General features: G+C 52.2%; 1 protein-coding gene across 5 annotated transcripts in view; it reads right to left on the bottom strand.

Annotated features, from left to right (window-relative positions):
* HUWE1 (HECT, UBA and WWE domain containing E3 ubiquitin protein ligase 1) overlaps window positions 1–24,651 on the bottom strand; it is a 1,878,220-nt gene that overhangs the window by 1,191,255 nt on the left and 662,314 nt on the right. For all 5 annotated transcript variants that reach the window (XM_085629865.1, XM_085629862.1, XM_085629866.1 and 2 more), the window contains one exon: window positions 18,822–18,944. In XM_085629865.1, coding sequence (XP_085485991.1) covers window positions 18,822–18,944 — 123 coding nt within the window. The remainder of the gene's footprint in view (window positions 1–18,821; window positions 18,945–24,651) is intronic.

The raw sequence follows: 24,651 nt of genomic DNA, 5'->3' as shown, positions 1-24,651 counted from the left end.
AGGACAATTGTGAAGAGGCCCGAAGGGAGCGCACATCAGGAATGTCAAGACCAGATGCAAGTCCCACTGAGGCATTACAAAAGGGACAGGAGGGAACGTGTGAGTAATGCCTTTTAGAAAGCGTGTAACCACAGGGGACTTGAAAAGAGAAGGCTGATCAGGAAGCCGCAAGAAGGCGGAGATGGCAGCAAGATAACCTTTCAGGGTGCCCAGGGCAGAGCCCTGCCGGGCCAGAGAAAGAAGAAAGAGGAGAACCTCAAAACGAGGGGCGGAAAGGGGATCCACAGCCTTTGCTGTGCACCATGCCACAAATTTGTTCCACCGGCAGGCGTATACCGTCTTTGTGGAGGGACGCCTGGCTGCCAGAATGATATCACAGACTTCAGGAGGCAAGTCAAATGGAATCAACTGCCGCCGCTCAATCTCCACGCATGGAGGTGGAGGCTGGACAGGTTCGGGTGGAGGACCGTCCCCTGCTGCTGCAACAGAAGATCCTCCCGAAAGGGCAGACGTATCGGGGGATCGGTCAACATACTGAGTAGCTCGGGATAACCAGTATCTTCGTGCCCAATCCGGAGCCACCAAGATGACTTGGGCCCGGTCGCGCCTGATCTTCTTCAGCACTCTGGGCAGAAGTGGTATAGGCGGAAAGGCGTACAACAGACCGCAACTCCACTCGTGACAAAAAGCGTCGCCGAGCGAGTGCCGCCTTGGAAATTCCAACGCGCAGAACTGCTGACATTGCGCGTTCTCTTCGGTGGCAAATAGATCTAACCAAGGCTCTCCCCACTGCTGAAAGAGACCTTGCGCCACTTCGGAGTGCAGACGCCATTCGTGATCCATCATGCACCGGCGGCTGAGTTCGTCCGCTCTGGCGTTCAGAGAGCCCGCCAGATGTTGAACCACTAGGGTGACGCCCTGGTGTTCCAGCCACGTCCAGAGGCGCAGAGCCTCCTGACAAAGGGTCCACGACCCCACCCCGCCCTGTTTGTTGCAATACCACATGGCGGTGGTGTTGTCCGTGAACACCTGCACGACACTGCCCCTGACAGAGGGAAGGAAGGCTTTCAGTGCAAGTCGGATCGCTCTCAACTCCAACAGGTTGATGTGGAGACGAGACTCCGCCGGAGACCAGAGGCCCCTGATCTCCGCCTCTCCCATATGGCCACCCCAGCCCAGGAGGGACGCATCCGTCACTACGACATGCTCCGGTTGGGGAAGGGAGAGGCTCCTGCCCATGACCCAATCGCGGTCCGTGAGCCACCACTGCAACTGTTGTGCAGTGCCCTCCGAGATCAAGACATGGTCGGACAGGTTGCCGTGATGCTGGGCCCACTGAAACTTCAGGTCCCACTGCAGAGCCCGCATGCGCCGCCTGGCGTAATGCACTAGTAGGATGCAGGAGGCCATCAGCCCCAGAAGCCGCAACACTAGCCTGACCGAAACCCAGGATAGAGGCCGAAAGATGGGAATCAGGGCCTGTATATCCCGGACCCGCTGTTCCGGCTGATAGACCCGGAACTGCGCCGAATCGAGAACTGCTCCGATGAAGAGGAGCTTCTGAGAGGGACTCAGGTGTGACTTCGGCACGTTGATGGAAAATCCCAGCAAATGCAGGAGATCCGCCGTAGTCTGTAGGTGGGAGACGACTGCCTGGGGCGAGCCCGCCTTCAACAACCAGTCGTCGAGATAGGGGAAGACTGGAACCCCTGACCTGCGCAGATGAGCTGCGACCACCGCCATCACTTTCGTGAACACCCGAGGGGCACTGGTGAGGCCGAAGGGGAGCACGGTAAACTGAAAATGCTCTTGGCCCACCGTGAACCGCAGGTAACGCCGGTGGGCCGGCAGGACGGGGATATGGAAGTATGCGTCCTGCAAGTCCAACGCTACCATCCAGTCTCCGGGGTCTAGGGCAGCTAGAACCTGAGCCAAGGTTAACATCTTGAACCTTTCGTTTCGGAGGAAGGCATTGACGTTCCGGAGGTCCAAGATGGGGCGTAGGCCCCCCTTGCCCTTCTTGGGAACCAGAAAGTAGTGGGAATAACAACCACGACCTACTTCTGGACTCGGAACGCGCTCGACGGCCCCCTTGGCCAAGAGGGCCGAAACATCCTCGCGGAGAAGATTCAAATGATCCCCCGAGATACGGTGGGCCTGCGGTGGCATGGCTGGAGGGGTCGTCTCGAAGGGGAGGGAGTAGCCCCTTCGGACGATTTGCAGCACCCACCTGTCCGATGTAATGGACCGCCAGTGGAGCAGGTGATGGCGAACTCTGCCGCCCACTGGCGTGGAATGGGCCTGAAAGCTCGGACTAGGAAGGCTTTGAGGCGGATGCTGCCGGGGTGGATGTGGGCTGACCACGTCGTCCTCCAGATCCGCCACGGCGGAAACCACGTCCGCGACCGCGCGCAGGTTGGTTCTGCGGCTGGTGGCTGGGCGGACGTGAGGAGGCGCCCCTTCCTTGGCCACGAAAGGGGCGAAAAGCGGAGGTGTGCGCCCGCGGAGGACTTGGCCGTAGCCCGGGAGTCCTTAAAGCGGTTCAGCGCACTGTCCGCCTTCTCACCAAACAGGCGAGTGCCATCAAAGGGCATGTCCATGAGGGTGTTCTGGACATCCCCGGAAAATGACGTGGACCGCATCCAGGCGTGGCGGCGGAGCGCCACCGTGGTGGAAATCGCCCGACCCAGCGAGTCTGTGGTGTCAAGCCCACATCGTATGGCGTGCCTCGCTGCATCCCTCCCATCGGCCAAAGCCTGGGTAAGACGTGTCCGGACCTCCTCCGGACACAGGGGCAGCACGTCCTCCACTGTATCCCACAGAGAATGGGAATAACGGTCCAAGAGACAGGCGGTATTTAAGGACCGCAGGCCCAAACTAAGGGACGAGAACAGTTTCTTGCCAAACTGCTCGAGTCTCTTGGAATCCCGGTCCGGCGGAGCGGTCGGGAAGGAGGAGTGGGAGGTAGAGGCCTGGATAACCAGACTCTCGGGGGTGGGGTGTTGGGACAGGAAACTGGGGTCGCCCGGAGCAGGGCGGTGGCACCTGGCAACGTTCCTATCCACAGGAGGAACTGTGGAGGGCTTGGACCAGGTGCCCTGCAGAACGTCAGTGAGGGCCTCATTGAACGGCAGCAGAGGCTCAGTGGAGCTTGCTGCGGTTTGAAGCACCTCAGTGAGGATGTTAGTCCTCACAGCCACGGCAGGCAGCTCGAGCCCAAGGGCTGCGGCCACCTTGCGCAGCACCACAGAAAATGCTGCACCCTCCTCCGAAGCCACAGTCGGAGGAGAAGTGAATCCAGTGTCTGGCGAGGTATCCAGACCACTGGCCTCCCCCAGTTCATCTGCCCAGTCCTGTGAAAGCTGCGACTGAACAGCCATAGGGTCCTCGAACCCCTCCCAGTCGCCCCCGTCGTCCGATTCCTGATAAACAGGAGGAATGATCGGAGCCGGACTGTAGAGATGATAGGTCTCAAGCGGCGCCGGACGCGGCGTCGGTCGACGCCGTTGCGGCGCCGGGTCCGGAATAGGGCTAAACTGGGGTTGGACGCCGTCCGGAGTCGGCCCCAAAGGCGGCGGCGTCGGCGGCACCGGAGGTGTAGGCGTCTGCGCCGGCGGCGCCGGTGACTGCGTCGGTGGTTCATGCTCCGGCGCCGGTGGAGGAGTGGTTAGGTCAACCGGCGTCGACGGGGGCCCAGGCATGGGCCCCGCGGGGACCTGCGGCGTCGAGACCGGAGTCGTCGACTGTGCCGGGGCCGAGGCCGCCAGCAGGCAAGGTCGCCCAGTCGAGTCCGCGGGGCCCGAAGGCGCGCCAGCGGGCGTCGACGGCGGGGCCAGGCTCCTCATGGCCGAGAGGAAGGCACTGACCTCCGCCGGCGTCGCGTTAGTCCCAGGGACCGGAGGGTATGGGGACGGGTGCGGCGCCTGAGGCTCCGCCGGAGCCGCGGGGGTGGAACCACTTGGACCCTCGGCCGAGTCGCGCGACCGGCGAGGGGAGTCCGAAGAGCGGTGTCGCCGCTTGGACTTCTTAGAGCGTTTGGACTTACCCGACGACTTGGAGCCCGACGAGCGATGGTGGCGTCGGCTAGGGCTCCGCGAGCGATCCTTGGACCTCCTCCTGGACCGGGATCGCGCACGACGCGGAGCCGAGTGGCGAAGCTCGAGAAGCTTGCGGGACCGCTCCCGCCGAGCCTTCGAAGTCAGGGCCTGGCAATCGGAGCACGACTCCGCGTCGTGGTCGGGGCCTAAACAGTAGAGGCACCGGCGGTGGTGATCGGTCACCGACATTAGTCGATGGCAATCCTCGCAAGCCTTGAACCCAGGCATCCTACCGGCACCAGATGTCGACAGACAAGGATCAAAAGTGATCAAAAAAGATTTAGTCAAAAAAGACTAAAAGGGGTAGCTCTCCCGGATCTGCGCTTACTGGCGCGGAAAAAAGAAGAACTGACGTCAGCGCGCGAGGGCGGCGTCTAAGTACTCCGACGACGTCATTCCGGCGCACGACGCCGACGACGGACGCGGAGCCGCAGACGACGCCTAGCGACGCGCAAGGGGTATTGCTGACGAAAAATCTTCCGGTTAGATATAACCTTACTCTCTAAAGTGGTAGCTTGGTCGAGCAGTAAGGCAGTATCAGAGGACAGTGTAAAGCATTTGATGTACACACTCAGTCAGCAAATGGTCTCACACACACAATAACTGAACTCTAGGCCAATGGTTTATATATATATATATATAAAAAAATATATGCTTGTTTTATTTTAGAACCAACAATAGGTATTAAAAAATACTCTCTCAGAATGAGATGCTTAGATAAATACTTTTGCAATATGCAATTGACTTTTGTAGGAAGTTACAAGTGGTTGCAATAGGCAACACAATTCTAAACACAATAATGCATTGAGTTCAATGGAAGTTTCATGTTATTTGCCACAGATTACTTCTAGGATTACTTTTTGAATTCCAGGACTGGATCCTAGATTCAGTCCTGGGTCAGTACTTGGAATCAAGTGATAAAAGTCGACTTAATTACTGTGATGATTTTTAGACAATATTTTCCTATTTTGAAAGTTGACACTTCGAAAATATTTCATAGAAAACAGTCAATGATTCCCTATGGCAGAAAATTCAAGTTGCAGGTATAGTATGTTCTTGTTACTTTTGTAATCCAGTACTAGGTGCCTAGACTTCGTACTGGGACCTTCATCCAAAACAGGTAAGTAATTAAGTTTTCAGATATTATACGATTTCTAAAGAATATTTAACATTTGCAGAAATTGACAGAAGAAATTTAACCGAAAAACAGTCAATGATTTCCTGTGGGAGAAAATTGGGTTACTGGTAAGTACAGTTGTAAGTATTTTTCAGAGTCAGTGCCAGGCACCAAGATCCAGCACTGGGAGATCACCTAATAGCAGGTGAGTATTTTCGTTTGTTACTCGGCTGATTTTTGGTGAAGATTTTAAGTTTTGAAAAGTCCACACTTAAAAGAAATATCAGGAAAAACCAGTCAATGTTACCCTATGGAGAAAATTGAGTTATCGGATTAAAGGTAAGTACTCGACTGGCAGTGTTAAGGTTCTGGGCATAGACTCAGGGGTCTCCCAGAGTCAGATAGGTACACTTGGTTCACCCTCCGCGGCAGAAGGGCGGCCGGGTGCAGAGAGAGTTAGGCCCAATGTTATCCAATGAGAGGTAGGGGGGCCTTGGTTGGTGGCTGCTGACTAGCAGGCCACACGGCTGTGGGAGCTGGGCTCCTGGTCACTTACTCAGGGCAAGTAGGGAAGTAGATAGGTGTAGAGGTTGCACTGCCAGGGCCACTCGGGCGGCTGGGTGCTTTTGAGCCTTCGGGCGCTCAATTGATTTCAATGGGAACTCTCCAGTTTAGAAAAAGACTGCAAGCTCGGGGACGAAGATTCTTCAGTTGCCACCACCACTTCGAGAAGTAAGTTGGGTAGTTGGAGGTTAGGTAGGTATCCCGGGATTGGGCACAGGGAGCCGCGGGGTGCCGGGTGCAGGGGTGCTTTTTGATGTCGGGAAATCTTACCTTCTGTTGATCGCGGTTGGGGGGGCACCTGGTTCTGAGGCTGCAGGCTTCTTCAGGAGTGTCGAGGCAGGTCCTTGGGTGCCGGACTCAGGGTCACAGTCGCCGTGGGGTCATCCTCGTGGTCTTTGTTCACTCCGGCACAGGCAAGGCTTGGCAGGTGCAGAGTGTGAAGGGTTCGCGGTTCCGGGCTGATGCCAGAGATTAGAAGCAGATTTTGAGTAGAGCCTCTACTCATGAGAGTCCCAGGGGCTTAGAGCCAAAAGGTAGCCAGGTCCTCCGGCGTTTATGAGGTTGCTGGCCACAAGAGATGCCGGGTTGGAGCAGGAGCAGGTTTGAGGGTCGACAGGCCGGTAGGGCTGGGGCCAAAGAAGTTGGTGTCTTCCTCTTCTTAGCAGCTGCAGGGCAGGTCTTCTTTATTCTAGCTCTTCTTCGGATTTTGGAATCTGGGGAAGGAAGGTTCAGGGTGCCCCTAAATACTAGATTTGGGGGTGTTACAGGTAGGTGAAGGGCAGGGACCAATGGGTCCCTGTCCTGGAGTGGGTACACCCCCTATCCTGCCTCTCTCCTGTGGGAGGGGGACAGTAGCCTAGTCCTGATTGCGCAGGGCTTCCCATCTTCAAGATGGCGAGAGCCCGGAGATGTGCTTCACCTCGCCTCCCCCACCTGAGGGGTGGGATTGGCAGGCTGGCACATCCCCTGTCCTTATTTGGGGTTTCTGGGCAAGCTTCCCGCCAGAGTGGGGGGTTGCAGTGGCCTGGGGAAGCTCACAGAGGTGGCATGCCTTTGAAGCTTCCCCCTGCCCATCCTGGGGGAGGAGATTTAGCACCTCGCCCAGGATGTGCATTGTTGCAGACCCAGAAGAGCAGGGGCTCTCCTACCCAGGGGTCCAGCAACATGTCTGCTGTGTGGCAGCCTAGGCAGCCTCAGAACAGACGTCGATTGTAGGTTTAGGTTTCAGGGGGCCTCTTTAAGATGCCCTCTGTGGTGCTTTGTACATTAAATCACACACTGGCATCAGTGTGGATTTAATGTGCTGAGCAGTTTGATACCAAACTTCTCAGTCTTTAGTGCTGCCATTATGGCGCTGTGGAGTTAGTGTTTGACAAGCTCCCAGCACCATATACTCTTAGCTGGCAGCACTGCACTTACAGGACCCAGGAATGGACCTGGGTACTGTAGGGGCACAGGGCTCCTGCCTCTGTGCCCACACCACTGGCATAGGGCACCCAGCTAGAGGGGTGGCTGATGTATGCCAGGGCAGTGTAGGTTGTGGGCATGGCACACAGGGATGTGTGCCATGTCGACTCTGTTTTGTCTTGTACCCAGACACCCAGCCTGCAAGGGCAGTGTGTGTGTGTGTAAGGGTACAGGGCTTCTAAGGGTGGCACAATGAGTGCTGCAGCCCTTAGAGGCCTTCCCTGGTCACAAGGCCCTGGGTACCTAGAGTACCATTTACCAGGGGCTGACATGTGGCCAGGGTTTGCCAATTTGGGTTTTGGCTGTTAGGCAGTTTTTAGGGAAGGAACACAGGCCCTGGGCACCTGATTGGCAGGAGACCAGGGCACAACAAGGACAAGTGCATCAGCTATTAGGCAATAAAAGGGGTAATAAACACTTCTGGTGCGTGTCTAATGAGCCCTTTAAACATTGGTAGGACGAGTGAGGATTTTTGTGGCTGAGCAAGAGTCTAAGATAAAATCCTGCTCTACGGGGTCAGAATGTATATTAACTCCGTGATATTGTCAGGGTCTGTGTTCTAGTCCATCCATGGCTATGGCTCCTGTGGGGGATAATCATGGTCATGATTGCCTTGTTGTGGGATTATGTTATCATTCCCTTGTCTGTCCCCCATCTCCATTATCACTGTCCTCTGGTTGTGAGAGTGGAAAAGTGTGTTCTGCAGAGTGTACTAGAGAAATAAATAAATTGGGATTAAAAGGTGGGGGAGGAGGTGTAGGGGGAGGAGAGCTGTTAGTGCCCATGTCCTTTCTTTTAGCTGGAACCGGTGAATTCTGCAAATGGTCCGTTATCCTTTTTTTTAGGTTGCTTGGAGAGAACATGACCAGTCTTTGGATGGGTATAAATTGTTTTTTGGGTTCGATCCGGGACAAAAAATATTCTTCGGAGCGGTGTTCTTTTTTGCTGCCGAAGATTTATCCTTATGAGGAGATTTAGTCTGTTTAAGCACAGGGATAGTGTCCAGTTTAGAAGCCTTTTGTGGTTCCGAAGACTTTGGAGTCGGTTGTTTCGGCTCCGGAGTCTTTTACTTTGGGGGTTTAAGCGTGGAAGGTGTTTCCTTGGAATGTTTCGGCTCCGACGTTTTCGGTGTTGAAGTTTTTACCTATTGCTTTGGCTCTGAGGTTTTGTCCTTAAATGTTTCGGTGCCGCAGAGTTCTCCGGTGCCGATGGAGTTGGGCGTGGCATATTGCCGGCCTTGGTCTTCGATGCCGAAGATGTTTTTTCGGTACCGGAGTGTGGTTGGCTCGAGCCCGAGCCGGAAAGCTTCTTTTTTTTTCATAGCCGAGCCCGGGGCATCTGAAATGTTGGACCTGGGCCTTGTGGCGAAGGTGTTATCGGAGCATTTGGTATGGGCTTTGGTGGGGCAGGGTTCTCGGTACTCACGGCCCACTGAGCTGGGGCGACTTAGTCTTCGGCGTCTGAGTCATCTGTGGAGACTGAGACCGGTTCTTCCTGGGCTTGTTCCAGAGGGCTGTCGGGGCCTGGATAGAAGATGTCCGGAATGGAGCCGCTTCCTCAGGACATTTCATGGCGTCGAGCCAGACTATCTCGAATGGGCTTCTTATACTTGAAAGATAGACAAGCATCACAGGTATCCTCTCGCTGCTCGGGAGAGAGGCAGAGATTACACACTGGGTGTAGGTCCGAGTGTGGGAATTTAGCACAACACTGGGGACCTTTCTTGAAGGGAGTCCGTTCCATCAACCTCCGTCGGAATCGGCGCGGGTAGGCCCAATGGCCTGCGTTGAAATTTTTAGAAGTTTTTTAGATTGTAGAAGAGGTGCGTCGAAAAGGGAAACACGATCGAGACAATACCGTCGAATGGGAAGATTATTGCGCATCAAAGGGGGTTTCGATAACGACATTAACACGGAGTGCGGCAAGTCCCATCCGAACCAGATGGCGGAAAAAACAATCCAGGGATGGAGTCGATGCCCATGCGCATTGTCACCAGAAGAAGGAGCCAACTATCTCGTGACTAACAGACTTCTTCGACAAAAACAAACTGCAAACATCCAAGCCCAACACCAGATGGCATAAATGCTAAAGTATACAATCAACAGCTCATATGCCTTGAACATAGTGTTATCGGTTTTAGGCTAAGTATTCGGTAGTGGGAGTTGTGGTTCTGGGGGTAGACTCAGGGTTCCCCAAGGGTCAGGGATGCACTCTCGTTACACCCTCAGCTGCACTAGGGCGGCCAAGTGCTGAGGCCCTATGTAATCCAAATGGGCATTAGGAGCCTCCAGTTGGTGGCTGCGGACGAGCAGGCCACTTGGTTGTGGGAGCAAAGCTTCTGGACTTTAGCTCAGGGCAAACAGGGAAACAAAGTAGTGCCAAAGGGGCACCCTCAGACGCACTAGGGCGGCCGGGTACAGGGTGCGGTTTCAACGTCGGGTGCCTTGTGTTAAATGGGGAACCTCCGGTTTGCAAAGGCACTGCTGGCTCGGGGACAAAGGTCTTTTCGGTGCGACCACCACTTAGAGGTAAGTTGGAATGTTGGGGGTTGGTGAGGAACAGTCAGTTGGGCCACCCAAGACCGTGGGGCGTCAGGTGCATAGTTGCCTTTTAGGGTTGGATCTTCTTACCAGCTCCTGGTCGCAGTTGGGGGGGCCTTCCAGATTTAGGCTGCAGGCGTCGGCTGACTGCTTGAGGCAGGTCAGGGGTTGCCGGATCTCTGGTCAGGATCGCCAGGGAGACCTCCTCGTAGTGTTTGCCCACTCGAGCTCGGGCCGTGGACAGCAGGTGCAGAATGGTGCAGATTTGCAGTGTCTCGCCGGAGCCAGAGGTTAGGGATAAACAAATCCGGTTTTCACAGGAGAGACATACTTTGTGGTTGAAGGCAGGCAGGTCCACCAGGGTTTAAACTTGCTGGCAGCAGGACACACCAGGAGTTCACAGGAGCAGGTTCGAGGTGGAGACAGGACAATAGGGCTGGGGCCAAATCACTGGGCGTCTTCCTCTGATTATCTTCGGCACGGCTGTTCGGTCCTTTTAGTTTAGGTTCCTGTCCTAGGAAGCAAGGTTCAGGGGTGCCCCTAAATGCACAAGTTACTACTTGTGTAACGATAGATCTGTAAGACATTAGTTAGTGAGATTCCTTACCTTAGAATATTCGCCAGGCGTCAGTCTGGATCCCTAAAGTTTTCTGCTTAGCAGTATCCCTGCACGCCAGTAGGTGGCGCTGTGTGGCTCCGCACCAGTCACTGACATCGTGCGCGCCGGGATGACATCATGGAGGCTACTTAGGCGCCACCCATGCGCGCTGACGTCAGTTCTGTACACATCTTTCCCCGCCAAAACGCAGTCATGCGAGAAACTGACCTTTGGTGCATAAAACTAGGACCCTAAAAGGGGATGACCTTAACCCTAGTAATCAGTTCGCAGAACGGGGAGGATGGGTGGGGCGGTAAGGAATCTATCACCAACTAATGTGTCTTACAGATATATTGTTACACAAGAAGTAACTTGCGAATCTGAAAGAGACACGTTAGTGATAGATTCCTTACCTTAGAATCGATATCCCAGCTATACCAACCCCGGGTGGGTCTGCAAACAAGATCACACCAGAAAGTCACAGAGCACAGAACGGCCAAAGAAGCAGTCTCTCCGGACCAGACTGTCAAGGCAGTAGGGTTTCATAAACGTGTGCAGCGAGGCCCACGTAGCTGCCTGACAAATATCCTGCAAGGGGACACCGCGTCCCAAGGCAGTAGTGGCTGCAGTTGCCCTGGTCGAATGGGCACGCAGTCTCACAAGAGGCTCCTTCTTGCCCAAGGAGTAACAGGCTTTGATGCACAGAATGACCCACCGGGAGATGGTCCGTTTGTGCACCGCCCAACCGATGACCCGCTGATCATCCACCCGGAACTGCTGTGTACGCCGCAGATAGAATGCGAGCGCACGTTTTGGGTCCAGACGGTGGAGCCACTCCTCTTCCCTTGAAGGAGGCGGAAAAAAGGTGGGCAAATGATGGTTTGCCCAATGTGGAAGGGCGTGACATCCTTTGGCAAGAAAGAAGGACATGTCCTCAGAATCACCTACTCCGGATGAACAGATAGGAAAGGAGGATTGGAAGAAAGAGCGTGGAGTTCACTCACTCTCCTGGCAGAGGTGATAGCTACCAGGAAAGCCGTCTTGAGAGTAAGACCTAAGGAACAGGGGCTCAAAGGGAGCGCACATCAGAAAAGTCAAGACAAGATTCAAGTCTCACTGAGGCATTATGAAGGGCACAGGTGGGAACGTATGCGCAATGCCCTTAAGAAAACTGATAACAACCGGGGACTTAAAAAGAAGGCTGATCTGGAAGCTGTAGAAAGGCAAAGATGGCCGAAAGAGAATCTTTAACAGTGCCCAGAGCAGAGCCCTGCTGGGCCAAAGAGAGAAGGAACAGAAGAACCTCAGAAAGAGGGGCAGAGAGGGGATCCACAGTTTTAGCTGTGCACCATGCCACAAATCTGTTCCACCTGCAGGCGTGCACCGTTTTAGTGGAGGGACGCCTGGCTGCCAGGATGACATCACAGACTTCGGGAGGAAGATCGAAAGATGTCAACTGTCGCCGCTCAATCTCCATGCATGGAGGTGGAGGCTGGACAGGTTCGGGTGGAGGACCGTCCCCTGCTGCTGCGACAGAAGATTCCCCCCCCCCTCCTTCCTTCCCCCCCAGAAAGAGCAGCTTGATCTGACTATCATTGTTCATTCTTAGATACCAAACTCTCCTCGCCCAGTCCGGAGCCACAAGAATGACTTGGTCCTGGTCATTCCTGATCTTCAGAACCCTGGGCAGGAGTGGTATGGGAGGAAATGCATACAGGAGGTCTGAGCTCCACTCACGATGAAAGGAGTCGCAGGGCGGTAGCCGCCTTGGAAACTTCAAAGCGCAGTATTGCTGACACTGTGTTCTTTTCGGGGGCAACGGATCTAACCAAGGATCTCCCTGTAGGAAGGTGGATATCCGACTATGGTTACCCCCAACTTTTTGCCTAGTGTCTAGCTGGTTTTTCGACTTAGTTGGCCTGAGATCCTGCCATTCAGGGTCTCAGGCTGTCTGCTCTCTCTTTAAAATGGACTCCATGTACCCATGGTACATACACAATTGGTAAGGATCACCTTATTGGACCCTGTACCGTGTACCCTAGGTACCCATGGCATAGGTGTACCCTAGGCCTACCAGGGGCTGCAGCATGTATTATGCCACCCCTGGCCTGGCCTTCCAATCAGACACAACTGGCTGATCACTCAGCTGGGGCAGGGTCATGTAATCACCCCTTGCTTAGGTGTAGTATTGCTATACCTACCTTATATATAGACACATGGGTATCTATCAGCCACTCCTATGGCAGGCCTTAACAATCCTGGAGGCAGAGTGCTTGGTAACATGTGAGATGGTGCTCTAGCATGAGCTGAGCCTGTCTGCAGCTTTCGGAACCATGTCCTTATAGCTGTTCTATGATATAGCCTACCATATACTCTTAAAGTGCCTTATAATCTTAAACGGTTATGGTAACTATGGTTTGGCTTTATCAAAACATGTCGTGTAAGGTGTCTAACACTTTGGAATAATACCCCCATACCATTTCTGGGGATGAGGATATTATTCCTCCCTTCTAGAGGGAGAGACATGTTAAAATCCTACTTTGCTGGTTAACTCTCACCAAAGCCTCAGCATCACAAAATGGATGCTGCTGCCACAGACACGAGTCTGACCTCCTGCTGCTGGGAGCCCTCCCAGCCAGGGAAGCCTGGACAATAGGTTTCCTGCTTGGGGAGGTGATAGCACCTCCCCAGACAGACTTTAGTGTATTGGGGCACGGAGGGCTGAAAGGAATGAGACATGCCTGGGGCACACAAGGTGCTCCATGCATAGTCCAGTTCAAACCGGTGCTGGGGCACTCCAGCCCCAGCTCTGGTGCGAAACTGGACAAAGGAAAGGGGGTGTAGCCACTCCCCTTCCTGGTCCCACCCATAGGAGGGACCTTGCAGGTAGCCCAGCCCACTATCCCAGTATATTAGTAGCTAGTTGGGCCCTGCTAAATTAGATTAACCTGAATCTGCAACTTGAACAGAAACTCTGGACCTTCGACATTCGACCTCAGGAAGAAGACTGAAGAAATCTCCCTTGTGGCCAAGGAGTGACCACCCTGGGCAACCAGGCACCATCCAGCGACCGCTGCTTGCTTTGCGACTGCATCCTACGAGGGACGACTGCAGAGACTGAACAGCGCCGAGACTTCCAGAAACCTCTGAACCAGATCCACATCTCCAGCGAAGTGGGACCCGTGGAGGTGACGAGGCACGTGGGACCGGCGACCTGGGAAAAGTGGCTAGTAACTGACTAGCGCGACTTCTGAGGCTTCCTCGAGGCTGTGCTTGGGGAATTGAGAAGCCCCACTCCCGAGCACCATCTGCAAAGAAGATCAGCTCCCCACACTTCACGTGTTCTGCATGGGGCCCTTCTGCACCTGTGTTGCTCGACGTGTTGTGCGACGACGAACCTTTACTTTCAACTTGCTGGTCCGGCTCCTCCAGACTGGCACCCGCTCCTCTGTGAAAGAGAAGCACCCCAGACCTTCCTGGTCTGCACCAGAAGCAAGTCCTCCATCCTGCGTGGGTTCCGATTGCCAAGGCTTGTTGGGTCCTGACTCGACTTCGACGCCGCCGACAGCAAGAGTCTTCGTGGGACAGCTCACCTCCTGGTCCTGGTCGTCCTCGACATCTCCTGGTACCCGTGGCTGCTGCGACAAGCTTCACCTCTTCACCTGCATCTGCACGACATCGCCTGGTTCCTTCCCGGCTCCTGTCTGGTGACCTAGACTCTGTCCCTTCTGCTTGCAGGTTCCTTCCTTCCTTCTTGATCCCCACCTTGGGATCCACCGGACACTCTTCACTGACTGCCTGTCAGCAACTTTCCTTCAGGCATCCATAGAAGTCCACGACGAAACCTAACGCAAGTTCACACCTATGCACCCGCAGCCCGTGGGCTAGGTAACTTGGGTACTTCGGTGCTCACAAGGGTATTGACTATCCTAGGGTCTAGTTTCCGAGTCTCGACGTTCTTGCTATACCAGAAGTGTCCTAAAACTGCTTATTTCTAACTGCTAGTGATTCTATCTACTTTTACGCATTACGCTGGAGTGTTTCCACTCTGCATCTGAATCCCGTGGGCCTCCCACTTCCTAACTGTTGGTAGTATAGTGTAGCCCCAGCGATTCCCTAGGCCTAGGCCTATTCTGTGTTCGTGACAGTGGTCCTTATACCACTTACTTAGTATATGGTTTGCGTGGCCCCTAGGGCCTAACTGTATTACTTACCTGTGTGACTTATGTATGCTTAAATAAGACTGTTGTACTTACCTCGAAACTCATAAAGGGTGCTGAGGGTTTGACTAGAATAAATACATTCTATTTTTATATAGATCTGTTGTGGTGTCCTTTCATTTGGTATTCAAGGGATTACATATGGTATAACAGCTGGCTTCACATGCCATTCAGAGTTTAGCCTAAGACTGCTCTTGTCCATGCTACCACTAGGATAGCTGGTCTATAAGGTTAACTTTACAACCAATCACCATAAGGGTTGTTTGGACTGATACAAGGTGTACACTAGAATTAGTGACATCATATATCAGGCCAACTTCTCACACTCCCCACTGCTGAAAGACCATGCGCCACCTCTGGACTGACTGACTGGAGACGCAATTCGTGATCCGCTAGGCATCGATGGCTGCGTTCACCTGCACGGGTATTCAGAGAATCTGCCAAGTGTTGAACCACCAGGGTCATGCCCTGATGTTTGAGCCATGTCCAGAGACATGGCCTCTCGACAAAGGGTCCACGACACCACCACGCTTGTTGCAGTGCCACATGGCGGTGGTGTTGTCCATGAACACCTGCACAAACTTCCCCTTGACAGAGGAAAGAAATGCCTGCAATACCAACCAAATCGCTCTGAGCTCCGACAAATTGATGTGGAGACAAGATTCCACCGGAGACCAGTGTGTCCTAATCTCCACATATCCTATATGGCCGCGCCATTCCTGAAGTGACGCATCTGTCACAACTGAGATCCGGTTGGGGAAGGGAGAGGGGTCTACCATTGACCCAATCACAGTTCATCAACCACCACTACAGATCACTCGCAGTTTCTTCCAAGATCAGGAACACGTCTGAGATTTCCCCAATGCTGCGCCCACTGGAACTTCAGGTCCCACTGCAAAGCCCGCATATGCCACCTGGCATGATCCACCAGCAGGATGCAGGAGGCCATGAGGCCCAAAAGGTTCATGGTCATTCTCACAGAAATCCAGGATAGAGGCTGAAACATCGGTTTCTTTGTCCGAATAGTCCGGACTCACTGCTCGGGAGGATAAGCCAGAAACTACGCTGTGTCCGGAACCGCTCTGATGAAAAGGAGCTTCTGAGAGGGAATCGGGTGTGACTTCAGCACATTTATGGTGAACCCCAGTGAGTATAGAGGTCCGCCGTAGTCTGGAGGTGGGAGACGATAGCCTGGGTCGAGCTCACCTTCAGCCAGTCGTCGAGATAGGGGAAGACTGGAACCCCTGATCGGCGCAGATGAATCGTGACCACCGCCATCACTCTTCGTGAACACCCGAGTGGCGCTAGTAAAGCCAAAGGGGAGCATAGTAAACAAAGTGCTCGTGGTCTACCGTGAACCGTAGGCAACGCCTGTGAGCTGGCAGGATGGGATGTGAAAATAAGTGTCCTGAAAGTACAACGCTACCATCCAGTCTCCAGAGTCCAGAGCAGACATGACCAGAGCTAATGTAACTATCTTGAATTTCTTCTATTTTATTAATTAGTTGAGGGTTCATAGGTCTAGGATAGGACGAAAGGCCCTTCTCCTTTATCGGGACTAGAAAGTAGTGGGAACGACCACAGCCTACTTCGGACATCAGAATCCTCTCTATTGCTCCCTTGGCCAAGAATGTCATGAACTCCAACTGGAGCAAAAGTAAATGATCCTCCATTAGCCGGTCGTAAGAAGGAGGCAGGAGTGGTCTTGAAGGTGTCATACTTTCTGGAGGACCCACCTGTCCAATGTAATGTCTTGCCAGCGGTGGAGGTGATGGCCAATCTTGCACCCAACTGGATGCCCATGATTTGCAAAAGCGAGATTAGGAGAGTTTGGAGGCTAAAACTGGAAGGTGGTGGGTGAGGGGGTTTGACGGACCGCTGCGTGCCCAACCCATGTGATCAGTACGAACTGCACCCTTGGCCGCGCTAGGGTTGTGGAACTTGCATGGCTCGTTGGCATGCACAGTTGAAAGCCCTTTCTGTAGCCACGAAACGAGAAGAGGGCAGACTGGGGACATCTGGCTACTTGTAGGCCTAAGGAATTGGCCTTAGCCCAGGAGTCCCAGTGCAGTGTTTGCCTCGTCTCCGAAGAGACAGGTGCCATCAAAGGGCATGTCCATGAGCGAGGCCTGGACATCCCTTGGAAAGGCAGATATTCTTAGCTGGACCTTGTGACTAACAGCCACAGTCAAGGCAATTGCTCTGCCTAGCGAGTCGGTCGGGTCTAAACCAAACTAAATCGAGAACTTTCCTGCATCTCTCCCATCAGATACCACTTGGGAAAGGATGGCCTGAGCCTCCTCTGAGACCTGTGGCAGCACTTGCACAACCGTTTCCCGCCAAGAGTGGGAATAATGGCCCAATAAGCATGCTGTGTTCACGGACTGCAATGCAAGGCTAACAAAGAAAACATTTTCTTGCCCTGACTGTCCAGCCTCTTGGATTCCCTACCTAGGAGAGCGAAAGAGAACATGCCATGGGAAGACTAAGCTTGAACCACCACATGGGGTGGGGTGGGCAGTGAAGTTTGGGTTGCCAGGGGTGGGGCAGTGGGGGCAGGCAATTGTCCTGTTCACAAGAGACCCTATGCTGGGCTTGGACAAGTTTCCCAGAAGGACGTCCACGAGGGTCCTATTAAATGGGACCAAGGGTTTGAAGGAGGAAATTTCCATATGTACCTCCTCTGTTAAGAGGTTAGTCTTGACCTCCACTGAAGAAAGGTAAAGATTAAGGACCTTAGCAAACCTTCGCACCACAATACCTTAAATTGCAGCCTCAACCATAGCCACGGTAGGGGGGAGAAAGTATGCCAGTATCTGGAGAAGTATCCAGTCCACTGGCATCACCCAATTCCTCATAACAGTCCATTTCCTCATAAGGCTGGTCTTCTAAAGGCTCCAGTGACCCCTACCAATCTTCTCCCACACCTATCCAGTCCGAATAAGGCTTAGGAAGCAGCCTATGATCTGTGGGTCCTGTTGGTGCCAGAATGAGTGCCGGAAGACGCTGCACTGGCTCCAGGAACCCCCATTGGGAGACAGTGCTAGGGGAAGGACGCAGTGGCATGACAAGCGACAGTCTGGATACATTCCTGGATACATAGGAGGCCATTGGTGCGGGGGCCTGACCCGCCAGCTCAGAACCCGAAGAGCCACCCTCTGACCCAGTGGGGCCCGAATGCTCACCTAAGGGGTCAGGCTACTCAAAAATGAGACGCATGACTCATTCAATTCTTTAATTTGAGCTGGGGTCGCTCCAGCTCCTGGAAAAAAGGGGAGGTGCAGTCTTGACCCCGGCACAGGTTCCAGGAAACGAGCCTTTATACGCTGATGTTCCTCAATCGCATCTGACGGGGAGAAGTCGAAACATGCTTCAACTTATTCTGCGTCTTGTGCCTCTTACCCGAAAGTCCTAACTATTTGAAGTGGTACGAAGAGGACTTGGGAGCGGTGGAGCGGTCCCGGACCTTCCTCTCAACCGGGACCGTGCACTACGAGATCTCTGTCATTGCATCGTCTGCCGGGCCGCAAGCACCTCTAGGGACCTCAAAGCCTTTGGAGCCATGGGCCGGCATTCGGTGCAGAACTTGGAGTCGTGCTTCAGACACCATAGGCAAACCAAATGATGGTATGTCACTGACCTTGCACAGTGACAAACGGCGCACAGTTTGAACACTTAAGTCTTCCTAGAGGACATGACTTCCTACACACACACACACACACACACACACACACACACACACACAGAGTGGGGGCCAACAAAGTCAGAAAATCCTGTCCAAGTGACAGTAGTTTTGTTCATGGATCAGCGCTCAACTGGGGGCTAAAAGAACGGACGCCAGCACGCATACAAGGCACCTATACAAGTGACATGGATGCCACTTTCAGCACGGACAACGCCAACACTCAGAGCCTACCGACGCCAGATCAAGTCGGACGCCAGGGTAATTCAAAGGTAAGAAACCTGAGGCTAGAGCTCTATGAGAGTGGATTTTAGGGAACACATTTGGTTACACACAACCCTGGAATAATAGTAGTAGCCAAGGTGGGCACAAATCCACTTTGAGATGCATTTGTGGGAAACAAGCTCTTGCTAAAGATGGCATTAACTATCAACCACAACCAGGGAGTAGATATTAGTGCAGTGGAACTGTTCCACATTTACCTCTAGAGTGGGATTTCAAAAGCTCCCACTGCTGTATACAAGAAATCCACTTACCCGCACAACACTGCTCATCAGCGGCGGAGGATGTGTAAGAAGATATTCTGTGGCTTGTTCCATGGTGCTTGTGTTCAAAAGGGCCTCCATAGCATGTTCCCTTGTAAAGCCCATGTCCATCAACTGTAGAAAGAAACAAAACTGATTAGGAAACATAGCCCATGTGGGTCACAAAGGAAAGCGAATTGCCGTAGGGGTTAGGTAGTTAGAAGGGGAAAAGACGAGGATTTCTAAGCAGGATGCATGAGCAGTAAAAGTCAATGAAGCAAACAGCAATGCGACAGCAGCACTAAAGTGATGAGTTAATTTGTCCGTTCCGGTTGAAAGCTAGGTGCACTTCCATTAGACTGAGCGAATCCTAAAGGTCAAGGGAGGAAGCGAACAATCCGCACTCATGAACAAGGTCGCTCATGCAGCTCTATCAAACAGCGAACCTAGAACAGTTCATGCTCCAGGAGGTAACATAGAAAGGTGGCAGTGGAGAAGTCCAACTGAAATCCAACCAGCATTAGGTCGGGAGCTCATGAATTGTCACCAAAGGTACTAAGAAAAGGACTCTATACCTTTATCTTGCTTACAGTAATGTTAATATATGCTCTTCCGCCTTCACAACAGGTTGGTGTAGTAAAGTGCCACTTTTTTACATGGTCACCCACACTTTTTGCACACTGGTACTGATGTTAATTGGTAGTGCACTGGGTTCCGGATAACCAGGCCCCAGGGCTCTTTACCTAAAAACAAGACAAATGCTCAGTTGTGTAACCCAATGGGCAAGGACTTTAGCACCCTTGTAAGTCCCTAGTAGATGGTACCCCTGGCACCCATGGAATGGGTACTAAAGATAGTCCCCAAGGGCTGCAGCATATTTTACCACCCAAAAGAACCCACACAACCTACATGCAGACTGCCATTGCAGAACGCATGAAATGGTGCAATCCATTCTGAAAACATGGCATGGCACACTCACTGTGTGCCATGCCCCTGCGAGCTGCATGTATTATATATGTCACCCTTACAGCAGGTCTCAGAGCCCTGGGGCAGGGTGCATCTGCATAAGATGCGTTACTGTAATGCCTCGTTCCAGTGAAAAGCATTGCGAGTGATCACGGAGCCATCTTAAGGCATGTACTAGTCAATACAAGTTAAACAGCTGCAAAATAGCTTCACTGAAAATACTCCTGTTTGGTATCAAACATTGTAGGAAACATTTTTGGGTGTTTTTTTGCAGCGCCCATTCCGCCCCACCCACACACTTTTTTCCTGGTATTTGATGCAACTTTGACACAAGTGTCCTGGGTTCCTGCTAACTAGGGCCCCAGTATCAGAGTTACTTCACTAAAAAGTTTCAATTGTTTCACCCAAATTGGCAAAACCTTTAGCACCCTCAGTTAGTCCCTAGTAAATAGTTCCCTGGTACCTAGGGACTAGGGTATTCATTCGGGTCCCAAAGGGCAGCAGCATGAATTGCGCCACCCTAAGGGGCCCCTCACCAAGCAAATGCAAGGCTGCCAATGCAGGCAACGTGTCTTGGCGCAGACAACCGTGAAAACACGACATGTCACATCCCTGTGTGCCAGGCCCTAACACTGCATGTAATATTTGCAAGTCACCCCTACAGCAGGCCGGACAGCCCTAGGCAGGGTTCTGAATATTACATGTGAGGGCATACCTGCTTGAGCAGACATGCCCCTGTGCCGCCAGTTCAAGTGGCCAGGGAAGCCTTTTTATAACACGTGCTGGACACTGGTGAAAATGAGATCCCGAGCTACATGATGGCTTCACTGAAAATGGATATGTTCGGTATCAGACCTCTCATACTGGTAAACCCACACTGATGCCAGTGTTGGATTTACCAATACATGCACCCAGAGGGGCTCCTTAGAGCTGCCCTCTAAAAACCAACCAGCCTCTGGTGTGCATTGCTGACTGGTTTCTGCCAGTCTGCCACCGGAGATGCTGCTCTGATCCTAGGGCGACAGCCTTTGCTCTCAGGAGAGCCAGAACAAAAGTCTGTCCGGGACAAGGGTGTAACACCCTCGCCCACAGAATGACTTGCTGATTAGCCCCTTTGGGCCAGCGAGCTTTAAAGAAGCTGCCGCATTTAGAATGCGAATATGGCTCCCCTCAAAGAAGATGAAGCCACCACCCTTGTCCAGAGCCCCCTTGGCACCTGGAGAGCTGGGAAAATTAGCCAATCAGAAAGGCGTGCCACCTCCAGACCTGTCCCAGGATGTTCCTTTCCAGTCCAGAGAGGTAATGGCTTGGCAGTCGGGGAAGGACTGCTCCCATGAGGATAAGGGTCGAGACTGATTTGTATATGGCTGGGTCTGAACTGGGGTTGCAAAGTGAGCAAAAGATTAATGATGGATTTAACCCAGATCTCATAGTGACTGGGGTTGAGTGTCTTAAAACTTTCAGCGCTCCGTCCACCTTGTGTTTACCTCCAGACTAGTACCATCCCTAAGTTAGGCTACTCTGAGATGGACACAGGTTTTCAGATGTAGCCATCTTTGTGAAGGCATACCTAGGAATTCTGGGACAGGGTTTTTCCCCACAGGAAGTTGTCATAGGGGGTGTAGGGACCCCAAGGGTCATTAGCCCATTGGCTACTACCCTACACTCCCCTAACTCCCCTAAATTCAGTATTTATTGGAGTCCCTGGTACCAGAGGGACAGATGTTGACCTAAAAAGCGAGAGGGCACAGATTAGCAGCAAAATTCAAGGAGAAAAACAGCTGACCTGTTACCAACCTTGCAAGCCTGTCTGCATTCCTCGTCCAAAACGGCACATAACTAGACTCATCCTGCAACTATGACTATAGAAACTTGGGAGGACTGCCTGTCTTCAAAAAGACTCAAGACCTTCAGTGAACAGCGGACCTGTTCTAAAGAATCTCCAAAAGAGAAGAATCGGAGGCCTCCGGAATCGCAAAAACCCAACAACCATACTTAATGGAACGATTTTTCTCTGATGCCGAATCATATGGAATATGCTACTTACCAGTATGCATCTGTTCTTGGCATGTAGAGCTGCAGAGTCACACACTGAGGATAAGATCGCCATCTGGTGTTGGGCTCGGGTCGCCATCTGGTGTTGGGCTTGGATGATTGCAGGTTGTTGTAGTCTTCGGAAGAAGCCTTTGGTCACGAGATAGGTGACTCCTCCCCTGGACAACAGTGCGCATGGGCATCCACTCCATCTTCAGATTGTTTTTCGCCATGATGGGAAAAGATGGTGTATAGGAATGAAAAGAAAGGATGTCCATGTGCGATGTCTAAGTAAGACAAATGCTGGAACAGATACAGGTCCCGGGGAGGCGGGTGGGCGTGTGTGACTCTGCAGCTCTACATGCCAAGAACAGATGCATACTGGTAAGTAGCATATTCCGTTCGAGGCATATGAGCTGCAGATCACACACTGAGGATAGACTATATAGCAGTGTCTCCCCCTAGCGTCGGTCACCTGTATCCGTTGCAGCAGTTTGAAATAAAGTTTTTAGGACAGCCTGGCCCACCGAGGCCTGTTGTTTGGCTTGCACATCAACACAGTAGTGTTTAGTCTAGGTATGCGTGGTAGACCACGTGGCTGCCTTGCAAATCTCTAAGGGAATGTTACCTAAGAAGGCCATAGAAGCCCCTATTTTGCGCGTGGAGTGCGCCCTAGGGGGAACTGTAAGAGTACGTTTAGCCTTTTGGTAGCATATTTGGATGCACTTAACTATCCACCGGGCTATACCGGATTTGGAGATGGGATTGCCTTTATGTGGTGGTGCGAAAGCAACAAAGAGTTGTTTTGTCTTTCGAAAAGGTTTTGTCCTATCGATGTAATAAAGCAAGGCTCTTTTAACATCTAAGGTATGTAGGGCCCTTTCAGCTACGGAGTCTGGGTTAGGGAAAAAGACCGGTAGCTCTACTGATTGGTTAAGGTGGAAAGGGGAAATTACTTTTGGAAGAAATTTAGGGTTTGTCCTAAGAACTACTTTGTTACGGTGTAGTTGTAAGAAAGGTTCCTCTAGCGTAAGGGCTTGTATTTCACTTACTCTTCGTAGGGAAGTGATTGCGATAAGGAAAGCTACCTTCCATGTTAGGAACTGTAATTCACATTTGTGCATAGGTTCAAATGGGGGACCCATGAGTCTTGTTAGAACCACATTGAGATTCCACACTGGGGCAGGTGGCAATCTTAGGGCAAGAATTCTTTTGAGACCCTCCATAAACGCTTTGATGGCTGGTACCTTAAAAAGGGACAGGTATTGCCTGTTTTGCAAGTAGGCTGCCAAGGCTGCTAGGTGTAAACGTATAGAGGAATACGCTAGGTTGCATCTTTGCAAGTGTAGCAGATAGCAAATGATGTTTTGGATGGAAGCATCCAATGGATGTATGTCATTATTAGCGCAGTAGATGGCAAATCGTTTCCATTTTGCGGCATAACATGCTCTAGTAGTAGGTCGTCTGGCTTCCTTTGTGATATTCATACAGTCTGGAGGGAGGTTGAGGTACCCGAACTCTAAGACTTCAGGAGCCAGATCGCTAGGTTCAGTGTTTGAGGATCTGGGTGTCTGATTTCTCCATAGTTCTGGGTTAATAGATCCGGGGAGAGGCGTAGCTTTTGATGTGGAACTAAAGATAGTTCCAGAAGTGTGGTGAACCACGGTTGACGTGCCCAAGTGGGAGCCACTAGTATTAGTGTTAGCGACTGTTGTTTCAGTTTGCGTACCACAAATGGAACGAGTGGGAGAGGCGGAAAAGCGTATGCAAATCTGCCTGACCAGTTCATCCATAGGGCATTGCCCTTCGACTGTGGGTGTGGAAACCTGGCGGCGAAGATTGGGCATTTTGTGTTTTCGGGAGTGGCAAACAGGTCTATGTCTGGTTGTCCCCATTTTTGGAAGAATGGGAGTAGAAACTTGGGGTGTAATTCCCATTCGTGGATCTGCTGTGTGTGGCGACTTAGGTCGGCCACCTGGTTGTGGATTCCTGGGAGATGTTCTGCTAACAGGTAGATGTTTTGGGGAATTGCCCATCTCCAGATTTGCTGTGCCAGTTGGGACAGGTGGAGAGAATGTGTCCCCCCTTGCTTCTGTATAAAATACATTGTCGTCATGTTGTCTGTGCGTATGGGGACAGTTTTGTTCTTTAGGTGTACCTGAAAGTATTTTAGTGCCAGGAACACTGCTAGGAGTTCTAGGTGATTGATGTGGAGCAGTTTTTGTTGACTGGTCCATCTGCCCTGAGTGGTATGTTGAAGGAGGTGGGCTCCCCACCCCGTGAGAGATGCGTCGGTAGTCAGCACAACTTGTGGAAGAGGCTCTAAGAACGGCCGCCCTTTGGACAGGTTGATGGTGTTCCACCATTTCAGTGAGCGAAGTGAGCGACTGTCCACCAACACCAGATCGGTAAGTTGCCCGTGAGCTTCGTTCCACTGTTGTGCTAGACATTCCTGTAAAGGACGCATCTGAAGTCGTGCGTGTGGGACTATGGAGATGCATGACGCCATCATGCCTAGGAGCTGCATGAACACTCTTGCTGGAAGAGATTGATGAGTTTGAAATTGAGAGATGAGATTTTGTATACTGGTTATCCTGGCAGTGCTGGGATAAGCTATGGCTTTGGATGTATCTATGGTTGCTCTGAGATACTGGTGTAAGTGGGAGGGCTGTAGATGGGATTTGGGGTAGTTGATAGTGAATCCCAAGTTGTGGAGGGTTTGAACAGTGCGATGAGTGTGGAGAACGCATTTTTGGTGAGTATTGGCTTTTATGAGCCAATCGTCCAGATAGGGGAAGGCATGGATCTGTTGTCTTCTGAGGTGCGCTGCCACGACTGCTAA

This window comes from Triturus cristatus, chromosome 10 (assembly GCF_964204655.1).
Source record: "Triturus cristatus chromosome 10, aTriCri1.1, whole genome shotgun sequence".
NCBI classification, from domain to species: Eukaryota; Metazoa; Chordata; class Amphibia; order Caudata; family Salamandridae; genus Triturus; species Triturus cristatus.
This window is presented reverse-complemented; position numbering and strand designations above follow the sequence as displayed.